General features: G+C 42.3%; 1 protein-coding gene across 1 annotated transcript; it reads right to left on the reverse strand.

The window, feature by feature from the left end:
• Positions 1 to 1839: 1839 nt before the first annotated feature.
• On the reverse strand, positions 1840 to 17312 carry LOC115080348 (vomeronasal type-2 receptor 26-like). The gene is made up of 7 exons (XM_029584495.1): positions 17288 to 17312; positions 16757 to 16991; positions 10414 to 10705; positions 9326 to 10129; positions 6372 to 6596; positions 3860 to 3983; positions 1840 to 2750 (listed from the first exon to the last, which is right to left on the reverse strand). The coding sequence occupies exons 1-7, from the start codon at positions 17310 to 17312 to the stop codon at positions 1840 to 1842; spliced, it is 2616 nt and encodes an 871-aa protein (XP_029440355.1).
• Positions 17313 to 17682: the final 370 nt, after the last annotated feature.

The following is a 17682-nucleotide window of genomic DNA, read 5'->3' on the forward strand; positions in this document are numbered from 1 at the left end:
CTGTCCCACTCTTCTAATTGATCTCCCACTATACATTCTCTTCTTCTCTCCTCACTGCCCTCCCCAACTCTTTCACTTTTCCTCACATACATGCTTCTCCTCTCACTGATCCCACGCTAAACACCCTCTTGCTTTTTTTTCTCACTGCTCCTACACACTCTCTTGCTTTGTCCTCTGACTGATTTCATCCCCCCAAACACACACACACGCAAACACATTTTTTATTTCTCTTCCCGCCGATCCCTGACACACATTCTCCTCCCCTTCCCATCTTGGTCAGTGCAGTGCAGGCTGCAATAGCAGGAGCAGAGAAAGCATTTCCCAGCAGAAGCACAGCTCTAGCCTCCTCCTCTCTTGCTGCTGCTTGGTTTTATTGAGCAGAATGAGCCAATGATTTGCAGGAGCTGGGGAAGCAGCAGCAGTTTGCGAGATTTTTCCTGCCTTTTGCTGAAGTTCTAGTGTCCAGCTGATGCTCAGCCTACACCAATGGAAGCAAGTAGCCATGCCAAGGAGGTGAGATAATTATTAGGGCCTGGAAACTTTGGGTACTTTACTGGAGCTGAGTCTCTAAATCTGGAGATTCCAGGTCATAGCTGGGAATTTCACAGATATGCACACAGGCCCCATGTTCAGATGCTCTGCTGTGTGTTGCATAGGGAGGTGTGTGTGTGACTGCACGTGCGCCCTGTGAACATTATTCTTCTGGATAGTGAGGATACTCCTGAGAGAAGGAAGCATTGCATCCTGGTTGAGATGTGCAACTTTATTGACTGGCTTTTCCATGTATCTTTGTATGCCCTAACAGAGTAAACCTTCGTTTCAAGTGCATGCTAGGAGGCCCTCCGATGAACAGGTTATGTGTGTGCTCTGCTGCACATCCCCGTAAGACAGTGGAAAGGATCAAATCGGTTGGGGAATCTCGATCCAATCCTTTATACTTTTATTACCCCTGCTCTTCAGGTGAAGGCCATCTCATGCAGTGTACCTTTGCTTGGCCAAGCAGCACATCAGTCTCTCTTATTTGTATGTGCAGTGTAAAATGGGCATAACACAGACCCAACATCAGCAACCCATCCCCAATGACTTCTACCTGAATTTTCAAGCCCTCCCGCAGCACTGCCCTCCCTTGTCAGTCACAAGCCTAATGATAACCTGTTAAAGGTCTGGCCTTCACCTCCTCCACTGGTAGAACATTTTAGATCTCATCATCTTTCTTTCTGGTTCTTATAAGACCAACAATAAATCACAGCTACTAAAACCAATGAAATCATTGTCCAAAATATCCAGCCTCTCCATGCTCTTTTAAGTTTATCTAATTAAACAGGGCCACTCCATGCAGGTCACCCCAATATATTTGGTGGTCAATTGCAGTTGAACTACTACTGTGAGGGTCATATCCACTGCTCTGAGCAGATTACCTCAAATCATAAATGCAATTTTGCGTCTGCTGTTTGGATCAGAACCACAGCTCCATGGAAATTACTTGAAGTAGTATCTCTTCAATCAGGTATTTGATTGGATATTTTGAAAGGAAACTTGCTGCTTTTCTCTGTCATTACTTATTTATGTTTTGATGATGTGCATGTTTGTCGACTGTGTCTGTGACCGCACTATGTATGTTTTATTGTAAGCTGCCGAGAACTCTAGATCGGTGGCATATAAGTTTGTAAATAAAAACAAACAAACAAACAAATAAATAAATAAATAAATAAATAGAGGCAATGTGTTCTGTGTTCATGTGCATAATCTACTGAACTATCCAGTCCTAAAGATAAAAGATTATGTAGCCATTGCATCAATCCAATAGGCCATTCATTTTCTGGTCATTTTACTTAGATTTTATTTCAATGTTGAATTTTTTCCTACTAAGTGTTTCTTGGTGTTCTTCTCTGGCTGCAAGAGAATAATATAACACTTTGGAAGAAAGATTAGGAAGAGTAAAGCTGCACCAGAGGACAGGATGGTGAAGATCTCCACTGCCACCATGTACTTCCCTTGTGTGCTGAGGTAGGCAGGAATAAAAGACAGCCAGACGCTCACAAAGACCAACATGCTGAAGGTGATAAACTTGGCCTCGTTGAAGCTGTCAGGCAATGTCCTAGCCAGGAAGGCTACAATGAAGCTAATGATGGCCAGGAAGCCCATATATCCTAGCATGCAGTAGAAGAGCATGGTCAACCCATCATTGCATTCAACTATTATCTTCCCACTTTCAGATCTGGTGTTGTTCTCAGGAAAGGATGGATGACTAGAAATCCAATAAGTACAGATAGCTAATTGGACCAGGGAGGAACAAATAACAATAAGGTTGGGTATCTTTGGCCCAACCCATTTTCTGAGCTGATTGTGAGGGTTGACAGCCTTGAAGGCAATGATCACTGTAACTGTTTTTGCCAATATGCAAGAGACACTAATAGTGAAGATGAGTCCAAAGGCAGGCTGGCGGATCATGCAAGTGAGCTTCATGGGAAATCCAACAAATATTAAGGAGCAAAGGAAGCAGAGTGTGAGGCTGCAAAGGAGAAGGTAGCTGAGGCCCCGGTTATTGGCTCTGACAATGGGTGTGTCCTGGAACAGGTAGAAGATGAAGAGGATGAGGATGGTGGTGAAAGACAATATGATAGCAACAGCAGCCAAAGCTGCTCCCAAGGGTTCCTGGTAGGACAGGAACTCAATGACTTTTGGAAGGCACTTGTCTCTGTTCTCATTGGGCCATTGGTCTTCTGGGCACTTCCAGCACTCAGTTATATCTGAAAGAGAGGAATAACCCCAGTTACAAGCCCAATCTATGGGCATCTTCTGTCCATCTATGTAACAAATCTACAAAGCTCTTAGGAAGTAATTATCAAAGACACTTGTGCACATAAAATCCAGTTCTATTCACATAAGTGACTCTTTGAAAAGAGCCCTGGGGTATGCACATAAAAGTATGCCTGGAACACAATTTGCCTCACATTTTTACATGCATAAAATAATATAGGTATTCTGGGAGGAAGGAAGTTATACACAAAGCAGGTATAACTTGTGTCTATTGCACACTGGATTCTGTGAGCACTCATGAACTGTTAATGTGGATATAGGTGCAAGCTGTTTGAAAATTACCTTCCCCATATCCCCTATGAATTGTAAATATCATGCCTGGAAGCCACATAAATATCCTAGAGGTTATGACTTCAATGTCATATAAACTGAAAACATTATATAGTGACTCAGGTTTTCATTCACTATTCCAATCAAAGTTATGAAGATTCCCTTTATTATAAAAACATAAAACATCCTGAGATACTCTCGTACATGAAATATTAAGATCACAAGTGTCCTTATGTTGGTCCAATTAAGCTTTCCCAACCTGCAGAGATGCTCTATTATACAATAATGGACCACAGAAGCCAAGTTGCAGGAACTTGAATCAGATTAATAAAAGAGAAAAGTGTGAATTGAATGCCCAGTGTTGCCTCTTTCAACATTTCTGTAGATGGCTGTTCTAACAATGGGAGCGACTCATGGATAGGGCCTGTTCAGGAGCATGAGAGACTCATGGGTTTGATGGGCAATTAGGATAACCAATAAGCTTCATGGCATTGGAGACGTAAACACCTCTGTTCTTTCCCCATTGTAACTAAGGACCTTCCATTTGTTTTCCTTTCTTACAGAAATTGGAACTGCAATTCCTAGCATGCAATGGGTGTAAATCGAGGACTGGATCATGGGCAAACTTAGCAATTATGGAACCAAAGTGTTTCAGCCAAACTCATTTGTGAAAAGTCTGGAATGTATCACATCATAGCTTTGATAATTCAAAGCCTTGGCATGTTAGAGTCTCCCATTATCTCACAGGAGGACAAGAGGTGGCTCTCACCCGTTTCATTGGCTATTTCTCCGGCGGAGCAGGGGACGCAGTCAAAACAGCAGCTGGGCTGGCCAAGTCTGGCAGACTTCCTGTATCCAACAGAGCAGCTCTCACTGCAAACTGAACGAGGCATCTGTGAATTATAAAAGGATTAGAACATTATCATGGTCATACCAGGGCCAGCTTTTGGAGTGTGTGAGCTGTGCGGTGGAACAGGGCAGCATACACTAGGGAGCACTGGTACACCCTGCCAATGCAGCCGCAAAAGAGCTGCCTCTCTCCTTCCCGATATTGCCCGCAGGGAAGAGGAGCTGCTGCTGCATCTCCAGGGTCAGAATAGTAACCCACTAATTTAGCCACGTCCAACTGTAAATCAGCTACGCTAGCTGGAGAAGGTCGTCACGCCCCAGAACGGCTCTAGAACGCCTCGTTTTTACCCGGCTGTAATTTAGCCAAATAATTGTTTGCAACGAAAGAGGAAATGTATGCTGGACCCCATCAACGTTGACTCCATGTATCCCCTGATAATCACGAATAGTCTGGGTGAGAGGTTCAATGGCTATGTCAAATAAGAGAGGCAATAGAGGGCACCCCTGTCGCGTTCCACTAGACACTGAGAAAGGAGATGTGAGCCGATAATTAATCCAAATATACGATTTAGGGGACATGTAGAGGGCTCACACCCATTTATTAAATTCATCTGGAAACCCAAACTTCTCCAACACCTGGAAGAAGCCACTGAGTCCTGTCAAACGCCTTATTGGCATCCTGGGCCTCAATAGCCCAGGCATGGATTATTTAGGCACGTGGTGGAGTTAATCTTCCCCAAAATTAAGACAACTTTTCCTATATTCAGAAATTGGAAAGTAGGCAGCTCCGAAGATCTCTGAAGGTTGTTGAATTGTATCCTCCAGATTCTTGACATATATAATTTATTTTGTTTGCAAAGAACTTAGTTCTGACTATCAAAATCTGATTAAATACACCTCCATCCATGTGAGGAGGAATGCAGAAGGTCATTAGCATATCCTTAATATTGTTCTGTACTGCCAGAATTCCAGAGGAGAAATATTATATCTTGGCCCCATCAATTGTTTTTTTTAACATATAGTCTAACTATGAAAGTTTATCTAAATCCAGTTTAGATATATGCCAGCAATATTCTTAAGATCAGATTTAAAGTCTGGCACCCACAGATAGAGGACAGAGGATGGGATTTTTGCCCTTGGAAATCAAAGAGCTGCAGGAGGAATCCCAGTTAGTGGATGCTTGTATTGCCTATGTCTACCTCAATGTTCTAGATGTCTGGATTTGAGAAGCAAATTTCTTCAGAGAATCAGGAAACTGGTTCCTGATTCCACATCGAGCTATTTCTTAAGGGAGCAATTTAATCCAGGCTTAATCCATGTTATTCTTCCATGTATTAACCCTGGTAGCTTCTGGTTCTTGTATCTTTTCCATCTCTTGAATCTTCATTGCTTCATCAAATTTTAGAGGGTTTATTCTACCTCTGGTTTGGGTCATGACTTATCTTTCAAGTTCTCAAAGCTCTGCGTGAATCATCACCACAAATTTAAGAAAATAAATGTAATTCCAAGGTACTGGGGATATCACCATATCATTTATCCATATTAACATCATCATAATAAAATGAAATCAAAGGTGTCTCCAGTTAATGGGTGGGACCTACCAATTTGCTGAGAAAGACCTAATACAGACATAGCTGCAATAAAATCATAGGTCTGATGCATATATTAACGAATGTTAAAATCCCCCAATACAAAAACAATATAAAGATCAAGTTTCAAATCAGCAGGAAAATCTGCTAAATCAAAGTGGGAAGAAGCAACCTCCCCTGGGGCCATGATAAATAACAATCAAACCCTATTGGTTTTGTTTCCTAGACTTTAGATACAAGCCCTCAGACCCTGCTATCTGGCAAATCAGACAACTAGAAAACTGTACATTAAGATGGTACCCCCTCCTCTCATGGCTGGATTAGCCTACGGAAAGACGTTGTAATGACTAAAACCATGATAGAATTCAAGCATGCTTGGGATAGATGTAGAGGAAAGTGGTAGAATGGATAAAGAAAGCATGAGCTAGAGACATTGAAAGCTATGTGGTAACTGGGTGTGAACCAGGAGACTACAATTCCTCGGAAACCAAATGAGTTGTTACTGGCAGGCTAGAATGGCCAGGTACTTTACAGAAAGTCCATGGGATCATAGGAGGCAGGATATTTAAATTATTACAACATTTGGGGGTAAGACATGATGGATATGAGAAGGAGGGTGTTGGCATAATTATGAGAACCTGTATGCTAGTCTACCCAGGATCACAGAGAATCAAAGAGGAAATCAACAAAATGCTAACACAGAAAAGGAGCGACAAGCAGTCAAACCAACAGCTTACAGCGGGGACATACCCTTACAAGTACATACCAGAAAAGCTGAGCAGACAGGATGAGCCAATTGATCTTTATCTACCATCATCAACTGCATTAGTTGTCACTCCTCACCTGGTTATTTTGGTTCCATACGATGGCAGTGGTGTTCAGAATGATTTCATCCCCCGGGGATTCCCTGGCATCGTATCTACCCACTTTTATTACTTGGCTGGAGTCATCCGGTTGTATCTGGATATTCATGATGTCAAAGACAGCAGGCACATCTCCATTCTCATCAAAGTAGACTTGCTTTTTGGATTCTGTTGTGAAATGCACAACCTTCAGATAATGGAGAATCTATTCAGTGATGAAAACAAATCATTATCCTGAACAGGTAAATAATTTCTATAAATGTATGCAACCTTTATGAATTCCCCTATGAACAATCACATCTACTTTTACCCCACCAGAAGTCTAATTTTAGTTCTTTTATGTTATTATATATAATCTCAGAATCTTTTTACGATGCTTATATCGTACACCATTTGCGTTTAACTATGACATGTTATTCTGTTCATTGTATTTTCCTCCTTTCAGTTCAATGTAAGCCGGTATGATGTGCCTCACGAATGTCGGCAAAGAAAAGTCTATAAATACATAAATAAATAAATAATTTCCTTCTCTTATGCCTCCAGCTCCCCAGGCATCCAGCTAAAGTTGCAACCTCACCCAGATCAACCTGAATGGATGGATCCAGTCCCAGTTATGACACATTGCATGCTTGGTGGTGTAAGTTTGATTTCTCTAAGACATGTAGGATTATATGCCGAGCTCCAATTAAGGTACAGGAGGTATGTGAAATGAAGTTGAATGGCTCAAAGACTCAAAGAATATGCATTCTTCAACAGGGTAATAGTTTGTAAGAAAGGCTTCAGTATTTGGATGCAGGCATGTACATATTGCACCATATAGAATTGGTGAGTATAGATAACAGTGGTTAGCATGGAGCTTTGAAAAACATTGTCCAGTGATATGTGGTCCATGCCAGGAGGAGAATTCAAATACATTTTTCTCTTTTTTGCCTTTTTAGGCAGACTCAATGACAACAGAAAACTAGGGATATGCATAGATGTTTTTTCATGTCGTTTTCGTTTCAGTTTATCTGTCAAATTTTGTTTTTATAATGGTTCGGGAGGTATTTATTTCATGTTTCCCTCATTTTGGAGTTAGTGCGCACTAACTTCATGTTATTTACAGGCTTAGTGTGCACTAATGGGACTTTGGTGTGCACTAACTAGATGTTAGTGTGCATTATGTCCATTAGTGCGCACTACCTAGTTTTCTAATTTCAGAGTTAGTGCGCCCTAATAGGACAATGGAGGCAGTGTATGCAAATCTTTCTCATGTATATTCATTGTGGATATCCTGAAAACCTGGCCTGTTTGTGCACGCTCAAAGACTGGAGTTTGCCATCACTGAATTTGGCTCGTGAAGCAATGTCTGCACGGTATTCCCACATATGTTCAATAGAGCTAACACTTCTAGTTAGGAGACGCGAGTCCATTTGGTGTCATCCACATGTCATGGCTAATTCAAGCTTCTTATAGATAGAACATATCTAATACCATTAAAACTGAGGAGAGTGGGATCCAGTGATTTATATTTCAATGTATCTATCAGAAGAACTGTAACACTGCCACAAATTCTCAGTGTAAAAAGTTGCCAAATTCTGCTCCCTGTAAGCAGTTTGGCTCTTCTAAAAAAAAAAATGGCAGCGGTGGCCACAGCAGGTCTGAGTGCCCACAGTGTGCGGTCAGGGGTCTCAACCAGATCCTGACCCCTGTAATAATGTCAGAATAATGTAGGAGTGTGAAGGAAGAGCCCCACCGGAAGGAATCACTGAATTTAAAACCTCTGCATCCCTGCGGATGCGGCGGAGAGTGGAAAAGAGATTTGCAGGAGTTGGAGTCCCTGTGGGGTAGCCCTCGCCTCATGGAGTGGTGCCAGTGGAAGGAGAGGAGAAGTCTCAGAGTTCAGGGATAGAGGTCCAGTGAGTTGGCTGATTATTAGACGAGACTAATAGGAAAGCCTTTTTTTCCCCCTGGAGAGGTTTTGCCTGTCCGAAGAAATTGCTCTTTGGACAAATGGTTCTGGAGTCCTATCTAACAGGAAAAAAAGGAGCTGCCTGTGGAGATTGTGAAATGTGTGAGAGAAAGTGACCGCAGAAAAGGAAGGAGAAGAGAAGCCCGCTCTACCACAAGGTATAGGGAGAGAGGTTCGGGTCCCGTCGAGCTGACTGGAAATCTGTTAAAGTTTCATGGAAAGAGACTGGGCTTATTGTTTTCTGAACATCAGATGGACTTTGTTTTTCCTCACCATCAGAAAAAGCAAAAGGTTCGTTTATTTGAAAAACAACTTTGGAATTCCTGTGGCACTTTATAGGATTCTGCTGGACTGATGTGTAGAAAGACCCCGTGAGGAGAAGCAACTCTAAAGGCCTTGACATGCACATCTTTTCCTCCCTGTGAGGGTACCAGGGAGATCATGGGGTCAAAGGTGGTTTGTGACCCTTCCTGTGTGCCCCATGCCCAAGAGCTGAAAAGGATGGAGGCTACATGTATGTGACCTTAGAAAAGTCACTTAATCTCCCTGTGCTTCAGTTCGATTTCATGCTTAGCCACTGAGTCCCTGTGTGACTTTGAGCAGATCACCTAAGCTCCCTGTTCCTTGGGAGAGTCATTTAATTTCCCTCTGTTACAGTTCAAATCCTGGTTTATTCATTGCCTTTCTGGGTGATAATGGGGGAGCCTATCAGCCTCCCTGAGCCATAGTTCTGACCTCTCCATGTCTGCTAGTGTCTCTCTGTAAGACCTTGACCAAGTACCTTTCACCAGTTATACCAATTTAAAATGTGATAATTAACAGTAATTTTATGCCTTCTCCCCTGCACTTTGGAAGCTTGTGTAGAAACCAGTGAAGATCTAGTTGAACATCCACATATATGTTTCAAAACCTCTCATGTTAAATATCAGCAGGGTCTTGTTTGCATTTAGATTTATAATAATCCCAGTTACTATTTCCAATACCTGCCATGGTTTGAGATTATGAATGTTGGAGTCTATTTCAAAAGTATCTTGCATGGGTCCTTCCAAAATCATGTTGTGTAGGGCATGTGCATAAGCGTAAACAGCCAGGTAAGCGTGATAGGTACCGCTTAAATCAGTGAACTGAAAGAGCGCTGGGTCACCTGTGCATGGGATGATGTTATCCCCTGCCACCACGTGAGTCAAGTTCTGTCCCTTCCATTGACACCCAAATTCCTTTTCCCAGAACAGTTTGGCGAAGGTGTCCCATGGGTGTGCAGAAAGCCAAATGTGGTGGAGGAAATTAGTGAAGTGGGGGATATCACTGGTGGATCCAATGAACACCAGGCTGCCATTGAGCAGCCTCCAGGACTCCCTGGTGAACAAATGAGGGTTCATTTCAAATGCAGATGAGAAGACCCAGACCTTGGCAGCAATGTTCCTGAGGTAAAGGAGCTCCAGCATAGGCTTGAATTGGACTTCAAAGCAGAGGCACACAATCACACTCGCTGAGGACTGGTGAATCACCTCCGCCACTTTCACCAGCCTCTCTCTGGGGTAGCGATCATCAATCTTCTCCAGAAAAGCCACACAACCACCATTCTCCACCACCTCCTGCTGTAACTTCTGACTTTGCAGGCTGGAAAGATCTGCATTGGAAAACAAGATTCCCACCCACGTCCAGTTGAAGTGGTGAAGCAGCTGGGTAATAGCTCTGGGCAGCAGGGTGCCTGCAGGGAAGGTGCGTAGAAAAGATGGGAACTGGAGCTTATCACTCAGCATTGGGTGCTGTGCTAAGAAGCTGATCTGAAAAGAAAGATTTACATCATCTCTCTCATATATATTCACAGGAGGCATAACACATATTAGTAACTTGGTGAGAAATTGTCAGAGTTTTTTAAATGTTTCCATTTCAACTGCAGTCTGAGCTTGTCCTGTGTTTTGCCTTCTTAGATCTATGGACATGTCATTCCAGCTTCTAAGACATGAAGGAACTGGAATTCAATGAGGGAATAATTGACAGTGAAGATGAGATGGAATCAAGTGGTAACCCAATGACTCTTTGACAGAAACATAGAGAAATTTCATACCTGTGGGATCCTGTAAACCCCAAGTATCCTGGCCATGACCTCAGACACTGAAGAATAGAGCTCCCCAATGATGCCTGCTAGAGTCAGGTGAGCCTCACACTTATAATTCAAAAATGTTTGGTTTTTCCCCGACAATAGCAGCAGAGTGTGTTGGAGAGCGACTACCTCTGAAGAACAAGAGTCCATGAAATGGAAGCCCAGGGTGTTGTTTGGCAAAAGATGCTGGTTCTGGTTAATTTCTTCAATGGCAAACATGATGGCCAATACGTGACGATAATACCGGATCTGAAAACTGTTGGGAATAAACCAACCTACTGTCATCATATTATTCTGCCATTTATATAACTCTTATCCTGCCTTACCCAAAGTGACTCACAATTAACAATAAATCAAATCATCAAACAAAATATACTTCAGAAAACTACAATAAGTGTCAAAATAATAAACAAAAAAGCAAGGAAACATCTTCCACGGAATAAAACATCATAACAAGCCCTAAACTACATTGGTTACCGATTACGTTTAGAATCAAATTCAAAATACTATCATTGATACATAACTTGTTAAATAATCATTATAATATCTGGCTGTGCACGTCTTTATGGCTTTATAAACCCACAAGACAATCACGATCCACTAATATGAATCTTTTAGAAATCCCTTCAGTTCGGCTAAAGACAGAGGGCTTTTTCAGTAGCAGGTCCTATCATGTGGAATGCACTTCCAAATGCCTTAAGATTAATATCAAATCATAAAGAATTTTAAAAAGCATTAAAAACATACCTCTTTATAGAGGCATTCGGATTGATTTTTTTCCCCTCTTTTACTTGAGTTAAGTACAGAGTATTAGTTTTTAGTTTATTAAGAAAGTACATACAATTTTGCATAGGGATTTGAAATGAATTGTATTTATCTCTAACTTTTACTGTCTTTTGTTTTATCTTTTTATTTTTCTTAATTACTTGATTTTTATTTTTATTATTTAACTTATGTTTAAACAAAGATGGAAAGTAATTATCGCATTATTTTTATTATTTAACTTATGTTTAAACAAAGATGGAAAGTAATTATCGCATTTTTATCTTGTATCAACAGAATCCTCCCTCCTTTCTAATAGCTATACAACCATTACATAGAACCTAATACAGATCAGATATTACATTGGCATGTGGTCTTATTATAGACGTTTCACATTTGCATAGATAAGAACCTAAGAATTGACAGGCTGGGGCAGACCAATGGAACATCAAGCCCAGCATCCTATCTCTAACAGGGGCCATGAATCACATTTATATTTGTGACTAATATGATGGAGCGACACGTACTAACTTTAACAGGAAGTAACCTACATGGAGCGGCAGTTACTACCCTTAACAAAAGGCATGGGGTAACCTGCATGAAGCGGCAGTTACTACCCTTAACAAAAGGCATGGGTAACCTGCACGAAGCGGCAGTTACTTCCCTTAACAAAAGGCATGGGGTAACTTGCACGGAGCAGCAGTTACTACCCTTAACAAAAGGCATGGGGGTGACCTGCATGGTGTGGCAGTTACTACCTTTAACAGAAAGCATGGGGGAACCTGCACGGAGCGGCAGTTACTTCCCTTAACAAAAGGCATGGGGTAACCTGCACGAAACGGCAGTTACTACCCTTAACAAAAGGCATGGGGGATCCTGCATGGAGCGGCAGTTACTACCCTTAATAGAAGGCATGGGTAAACCTGCACAGAGCGGCAGTACTACCCTTAACAGAAGGCATGGGGAAACCTCCATGGAGCGGCAGTTACTTCCCTTAACAAAAGTCATGGGGGTGACCTGCATGGAGCGGCAGTTACTTCCCTTAACAAAAGGCATGGGGGAACCTGCACGGAGAGGCAGTTACTACCCTTAACAGAAGGCATGGGGAAACCTCCATGGAGCGGCAGTTACTTCCCTTAACAAAAGTCATGGGGGTGACCTGCATGGAGCGGCAGTTACTTCCCTTAACAAAAGGCATGTGGGAACCTGCACGGAGTGGCAGTTACTACCCTTAAAAGAAGGCATAGGAGAACCTGCATGGAGCGGCAGTTACTTCCCTTAACAAAAGGCATGGGGGAACCTGCACGGAGTGGCAGTTACTACCCTTAACAGAAGGCATGTGGGAACCTGCACGGAGCGGCAGTTACTACCCTTAAAAGAAGGCATAGGAGAACCTGCATGGAGCGGCAGTTACTTCCCTTAACAAAAGGCATGGGGGAACCTGCACGGAGTGGCAGTTACTACCCTTAACAGAAGGCATGTGGGAACCTGCACGGAGCGGCAGTTACTACCCTTAAAAGAAGGCATAGGAGAACCTGAACGGAGCGGCAGTTACTTCCCTTAACAGAAGGCATGGGGAAACCTGCACGGAGCGGCAGTTACTTCCCTTAACAAAAGGCATGGGGGAGACCTGCATGGAGCGGCAGTTACTACCCTTAACAAAAGGCATGGGGGTGACCTGCATGGTGTGGCAGTTACTACCTTTAACAGAAAGCATGGGGGAACCTGCACGGAGCGGCAGTTACTACCCTTAAAAGAAGGCATAGGAGAACCTGAACGGAGCGGCAGTTACTTCCCTTAACAGAAGGCATGGGGAAACCTGCACGGAGCGGCAGTTACTTCCCTTAACAAAAGGCATGGGGTAACTTGCACGGAGCAGCAGTTACTACCCTTAACAAAAGGCATGGGGGTGACCTGCATGGTGTGGCAGTTACTACCTTTAACAGAAAGCATGGGGGAACCTGCACGGAGCGGCAGTTACTTCCCTTAACAAAAGGCATGGGGTAACCTGCACGAAACGGCAGTTACTACCCTTAACAAAAGGCATGGGGGATCCTGCATGGAGCGGCAGTTACTACCCTTAATAGAAGGCATGGGTAAACCTGCACAGAGCGGCAGTACTACCCTTAACAGAAGGCATGGGGAAACCTCCATGGAGCGGCAGTTACTTCCCTTAACAAAAGTCATGGGGGTGACCTGCATGGAGCGGCAGTTACTTCCCTTAACAAAAGGCATGGGGGAACCTGCACGGAGAGGCAGTTACTACCCTTAACAGAAGGCATGGGGAAACCTCCATGGAGCGGCAGTTACTTCCCTTAACAAAAGTCATGGGGGTGACCTGCATGGAGCGGCAGTTACTTCCCTTAACAAAAGGCATGTGGGAACCTGCACGGAGCGGCAGTTACTACCCTTAAAAGAAGGCATAGGAGAACCTGCATGGAGCGGCAGTTACTTCCCTTAACAAAAGGCATGGGGGAACCTGCACGGAGTGGCAGTTACTACCCTTAACAGAAGGCATGTGGGAACCTGCACGGAGCGGCAGTTACTACCCTTAAAAGAAGGCATAGGAGAACCTGAACGGAGCGGCAGTTACTTCCCTTAACAGAAGGCATGGGGAAACCTGCACGGAGCGGCAGTTACTTCCCTTAACAAAAGGCATGGGGGAGACCTGCATGGAGCGGCAGTTACTACCATGAACAACTTGCTGGGCAGACTGGATGGATCGTTTGGTTTTCATCTGCCGTCATTACTTTCTTATTATGATGACTGATTACATCATTGCATAGTATTATAGTAGACTATGGCAGAAAAAATCTGGCCCATCCTGTCTTCCCAGCCTTTCGGTCCACACTAAGAATACTTCCCTGCTGTCAGCCACAGATTTCTCTTTATCCAGGACAGTCTTTGTGTCTTCTTCTTTTGTATTTCACCATTTTGCAGATCCCTGCTTCTTTACCACCAGAATGCACTTTTCCTAACTCCTAAACTTGGTAGTAATCTAAGTAGCCTGCATTGCAATACTATTGTAGCTATTACCCGAACATTTAGTTGCTTAGGTTCCTGAGTAGCCTTACAGACAGACCCAGCTACTTGAATGTCTGCTTGCAGCCAGCCAGAGAGGCACAGCTGCTAGTCTGATGCTCTCATCACAGTCTCAACTAAATAGCCACCATTACTGTGCACTCTGCCAGAGAATCCTGGCCATGTAGTTGCCGTTTTTTATGCTAGACAGGGATACTATGATAAAATGAGAATAATGGCTAGGAAAAAACTGAAATAAACAACCGCAAAGGTTAAGAGTTTATATTACACATGAATGTTATTTAAAAATACCATCTTGGAAACCCACATGAGATTTATTCCACACAGTAAAAAAGGTGGAAGGAAGGCCAAATGACTGACAAAATGATTAAAAGGTGAGGAGAGAGAGAGACTACTCTAGTCTAAAGAACATCTTTCAAAAAATAGAAAAGGGACCCGAAAGAAGAAAACAGGAAACAGCAAAAGCACTGGCAAGTCAGATGCAAAGCATTCATAAGGAAGGCAAAGACTGAATTTGAAAAGAAGCAAAAACTCAGAATAAAAACATTTTCAAGTACTTTCAAAGCAAGAAAGCCTTCGAAGGAGTCCAATCATTAGATGATCGAGGGGTAAAAGGGGCACTAAGGGAGGACAAGGCCATAGGGAAGAGATTAAATAAATTATTTCCTTTTGTGTTTACTGAGGAAGATGTAAGGTAGAAACCAATGCCAGAAGTGATAGTTAAAGGGAATGATTCAGAGGAAACAAAACAAATCTCTGTGAACCTGGGAGATGAAATAGGGCAACTTCAAAAAATAAAGAGAAGCAAATCACCTGGACCAGATGGTATACATCTCAGAGTGCTGAAGAACTGAAAAATTACACTGCAGATGTACTATTAGTAATATATAAACTATCTATAAAATCAGCTATGCAACATGAAGATTTGAGGTGGCCAATGTAACATCAATTTTCAAAAAGGATTTCCGGAATCCAGGAAATTACAGACTGGTGAGGCTGATGACAGTGCTGGGAAAATTGGTTAAAACTATTATAAAGAATAATATTACTGAACATATAGATAGTCATAGGGGACAAAGTCTATATGGATTTAGCCAAGTGAAGTCTTGCCTCACAAATCTGCTATAGTCTTTTGAAGGTGTGAATAAACATGTGGATAAAGGTGAGCCAGATGATGCAGTGTATCTGGATTTTCATAAAACATTTGACAAAATACCTCATGAGAGGCTCTTAAGGAAATTAAAAAGTCTTGGGATAGGAGGCAATGTTCTATTGTGAATTGAGAATTGGTTAAAACATAGAAAACAGAGAGCAGGGCTAAATGGTCAATTTTCTCAAAGCACAAAGGTGAATAGTAGAGAGCCCTATGGATCTATAAGGGAGCCACTGCTTTATAACATATTTATAACTGACCTAGAGATGGGAATAATGGCTGAGGTAATCACATTTTCTGGTGATACAAAATTTTTCAAAGTTGTTAAATTACAAAATGATTGTGAAAAATTGCAAGAGGACTTTGCAAGACTAAGAGATTGGGCATCCAACTGGCAGATTGACATTTAATGTGGACAAGTGCAAAGTGATGCACACAGAAAAAAACAACCAAAATTATAGTTACACAATGAGAGTCACCACCCAGGAAAAGGATATAGGTATCATTGTGGATAATATGTTGAAATCCTCTGCTCAGTGTGTGGCAGCGTCCAATAAAGCAAATAGAATGCTTGGGACTATTAGGAAAGAAATGCAGAATAAAATAAAATATCATAATTCCTCTGTATCTCTCTATGGTGAGACCGCACCTTAAGAATTGTGTGCAGTTCTGGTCACCTCATCTCAAAACGATTTGGTGAATTAGAAATGGTACAGAAAGGAGAAACCAAAATGTTAAAGGGGATGGAACAGCTCCCCTATGAGGAAAGGCTAAAGAGATTAGGGCACTTCAGGCTGGAAAGAGACAGCTGAGGGGGGATATGATAGAGGTCAATAAAATAATGAGTGGAGTGGAACATTTAAACCCAAATCAGTTGTTTACGCTTTCAAAAAGTACAAAGACGAGGAGACACAAAATGAAGTTACTAGGTAATTAAGACAAAGAAGAGAAAATATTTTATTCTTCAACATATAATTAAACTCTGGAATTTGTAGCTGAAGGATGTGGTAAAAGCTGTTAGTTTAGCTGGGTTTTAGTTTTGGACAAGTTCTAGGAAGAAAAGTCCATAAACCATGATTAAGAAAGACATGGGAAAATCCATTGCTTATCCCTGGGGTTAAGCAACAGGAATCTGTCAACCTTTAGGAGTCTTGACTTGTACTTGTGATCTGACTTGGCAACTGTTGGAAACAGGATACTGGGCTTGATGGACCTTTGATCTGATCAAATATGGAAAATCTTATGTTCGTAAGATATTCATTCTAATGTGCTGCTTGATCTGTAACCTGGGCCCCAGTTTACTACCAATTAAATTCCAGGTCTCTTTTAGCAATCAAACTAAAGTCTTACCCCTCACAGCGTGCTGGCTTAGGGGTCGCTCTGAAGTCATGGGTTGGGTAAACCAACCCAGTATGAGTCAAAGCAATCACTCCAAGGACAAAGTCTCCATCCATGGTGAACGGGGTCATCTTCTGGAGCTCCAGCTTGCATCCTGGCACTGAGGCTTTTCCCATGACAGCAGAAAGCAGCAGAAAACTCAGCCAATCAAAAGGTCTCATTTCCTTGCCCTCATATGCAAACGCTGCTTTCAGAAGCACAAAAGATACAGAGATAAAGGGAAAGATGCAAATTAAGCAAAGTGACACCTAATGAGAGTGAAATCAAACCCAGAATGTGAGCTCTAAAGAGAAGATACAAGGCAAAGGTTCAAAAATAGATGAACAGCATAAAGTGAAGCAAGAGAGAAGTGACGATGAAATAGCTGTAGAAAGATCCAGCACAGAGAGCAGGATCCGAAGAAGACCAAGGAATGAAGAAGAGAGAGGTGCAGTAAATAGGGTTTGAAAAATGGAGAGGAGAGGATGCTAATAATGTTCTCACCTTCGAATAACTGCAACTCATCCATGATTAGAGGCAATGAGTTTATATGTTCTCTGCCTGGAGGTTGTTTCATTGGCCCTGCAATGGTGCACAAACATGCAATGTGGTACGCAGGTGTCTTCCTGCGCTCATTACGTGATGAGTAGGTGCGTGAGTTATAATAACGGGTCCTGCTGATAATCACAGCCTGACCTCTCCTCTGGGACGTACGGGAGGAAACGCACAAATTTGTCCTAATCTCAGATTCTTTATTTTTTTTCTCAGCATTTTACAAATAGGAAGATTAACTCTTTGTGTTCCATGAGCAATAAGCCCACCAGTGATACATGGAAAGAGTTTAATGAGATACTTGGAGATCCCAAGGACGTGATTTTCAAAGCGACTTTCACGAATGA

The sequence above is a fragment of the Rhinatrema bivittatum genome, chromosome 19 (genome assembly GCF_901001135.1).
Source record: "Rhinatrema bivittatum chromosome 19, aRhiBiv1.1, whole genome shotgun sequence".
NCBI lineage: Eukaryota > Metazoa > Chordata > Amphibia > Gymnophiona > Rhinatrematidae > Rhinatrema > Rhinatrema bivittatum.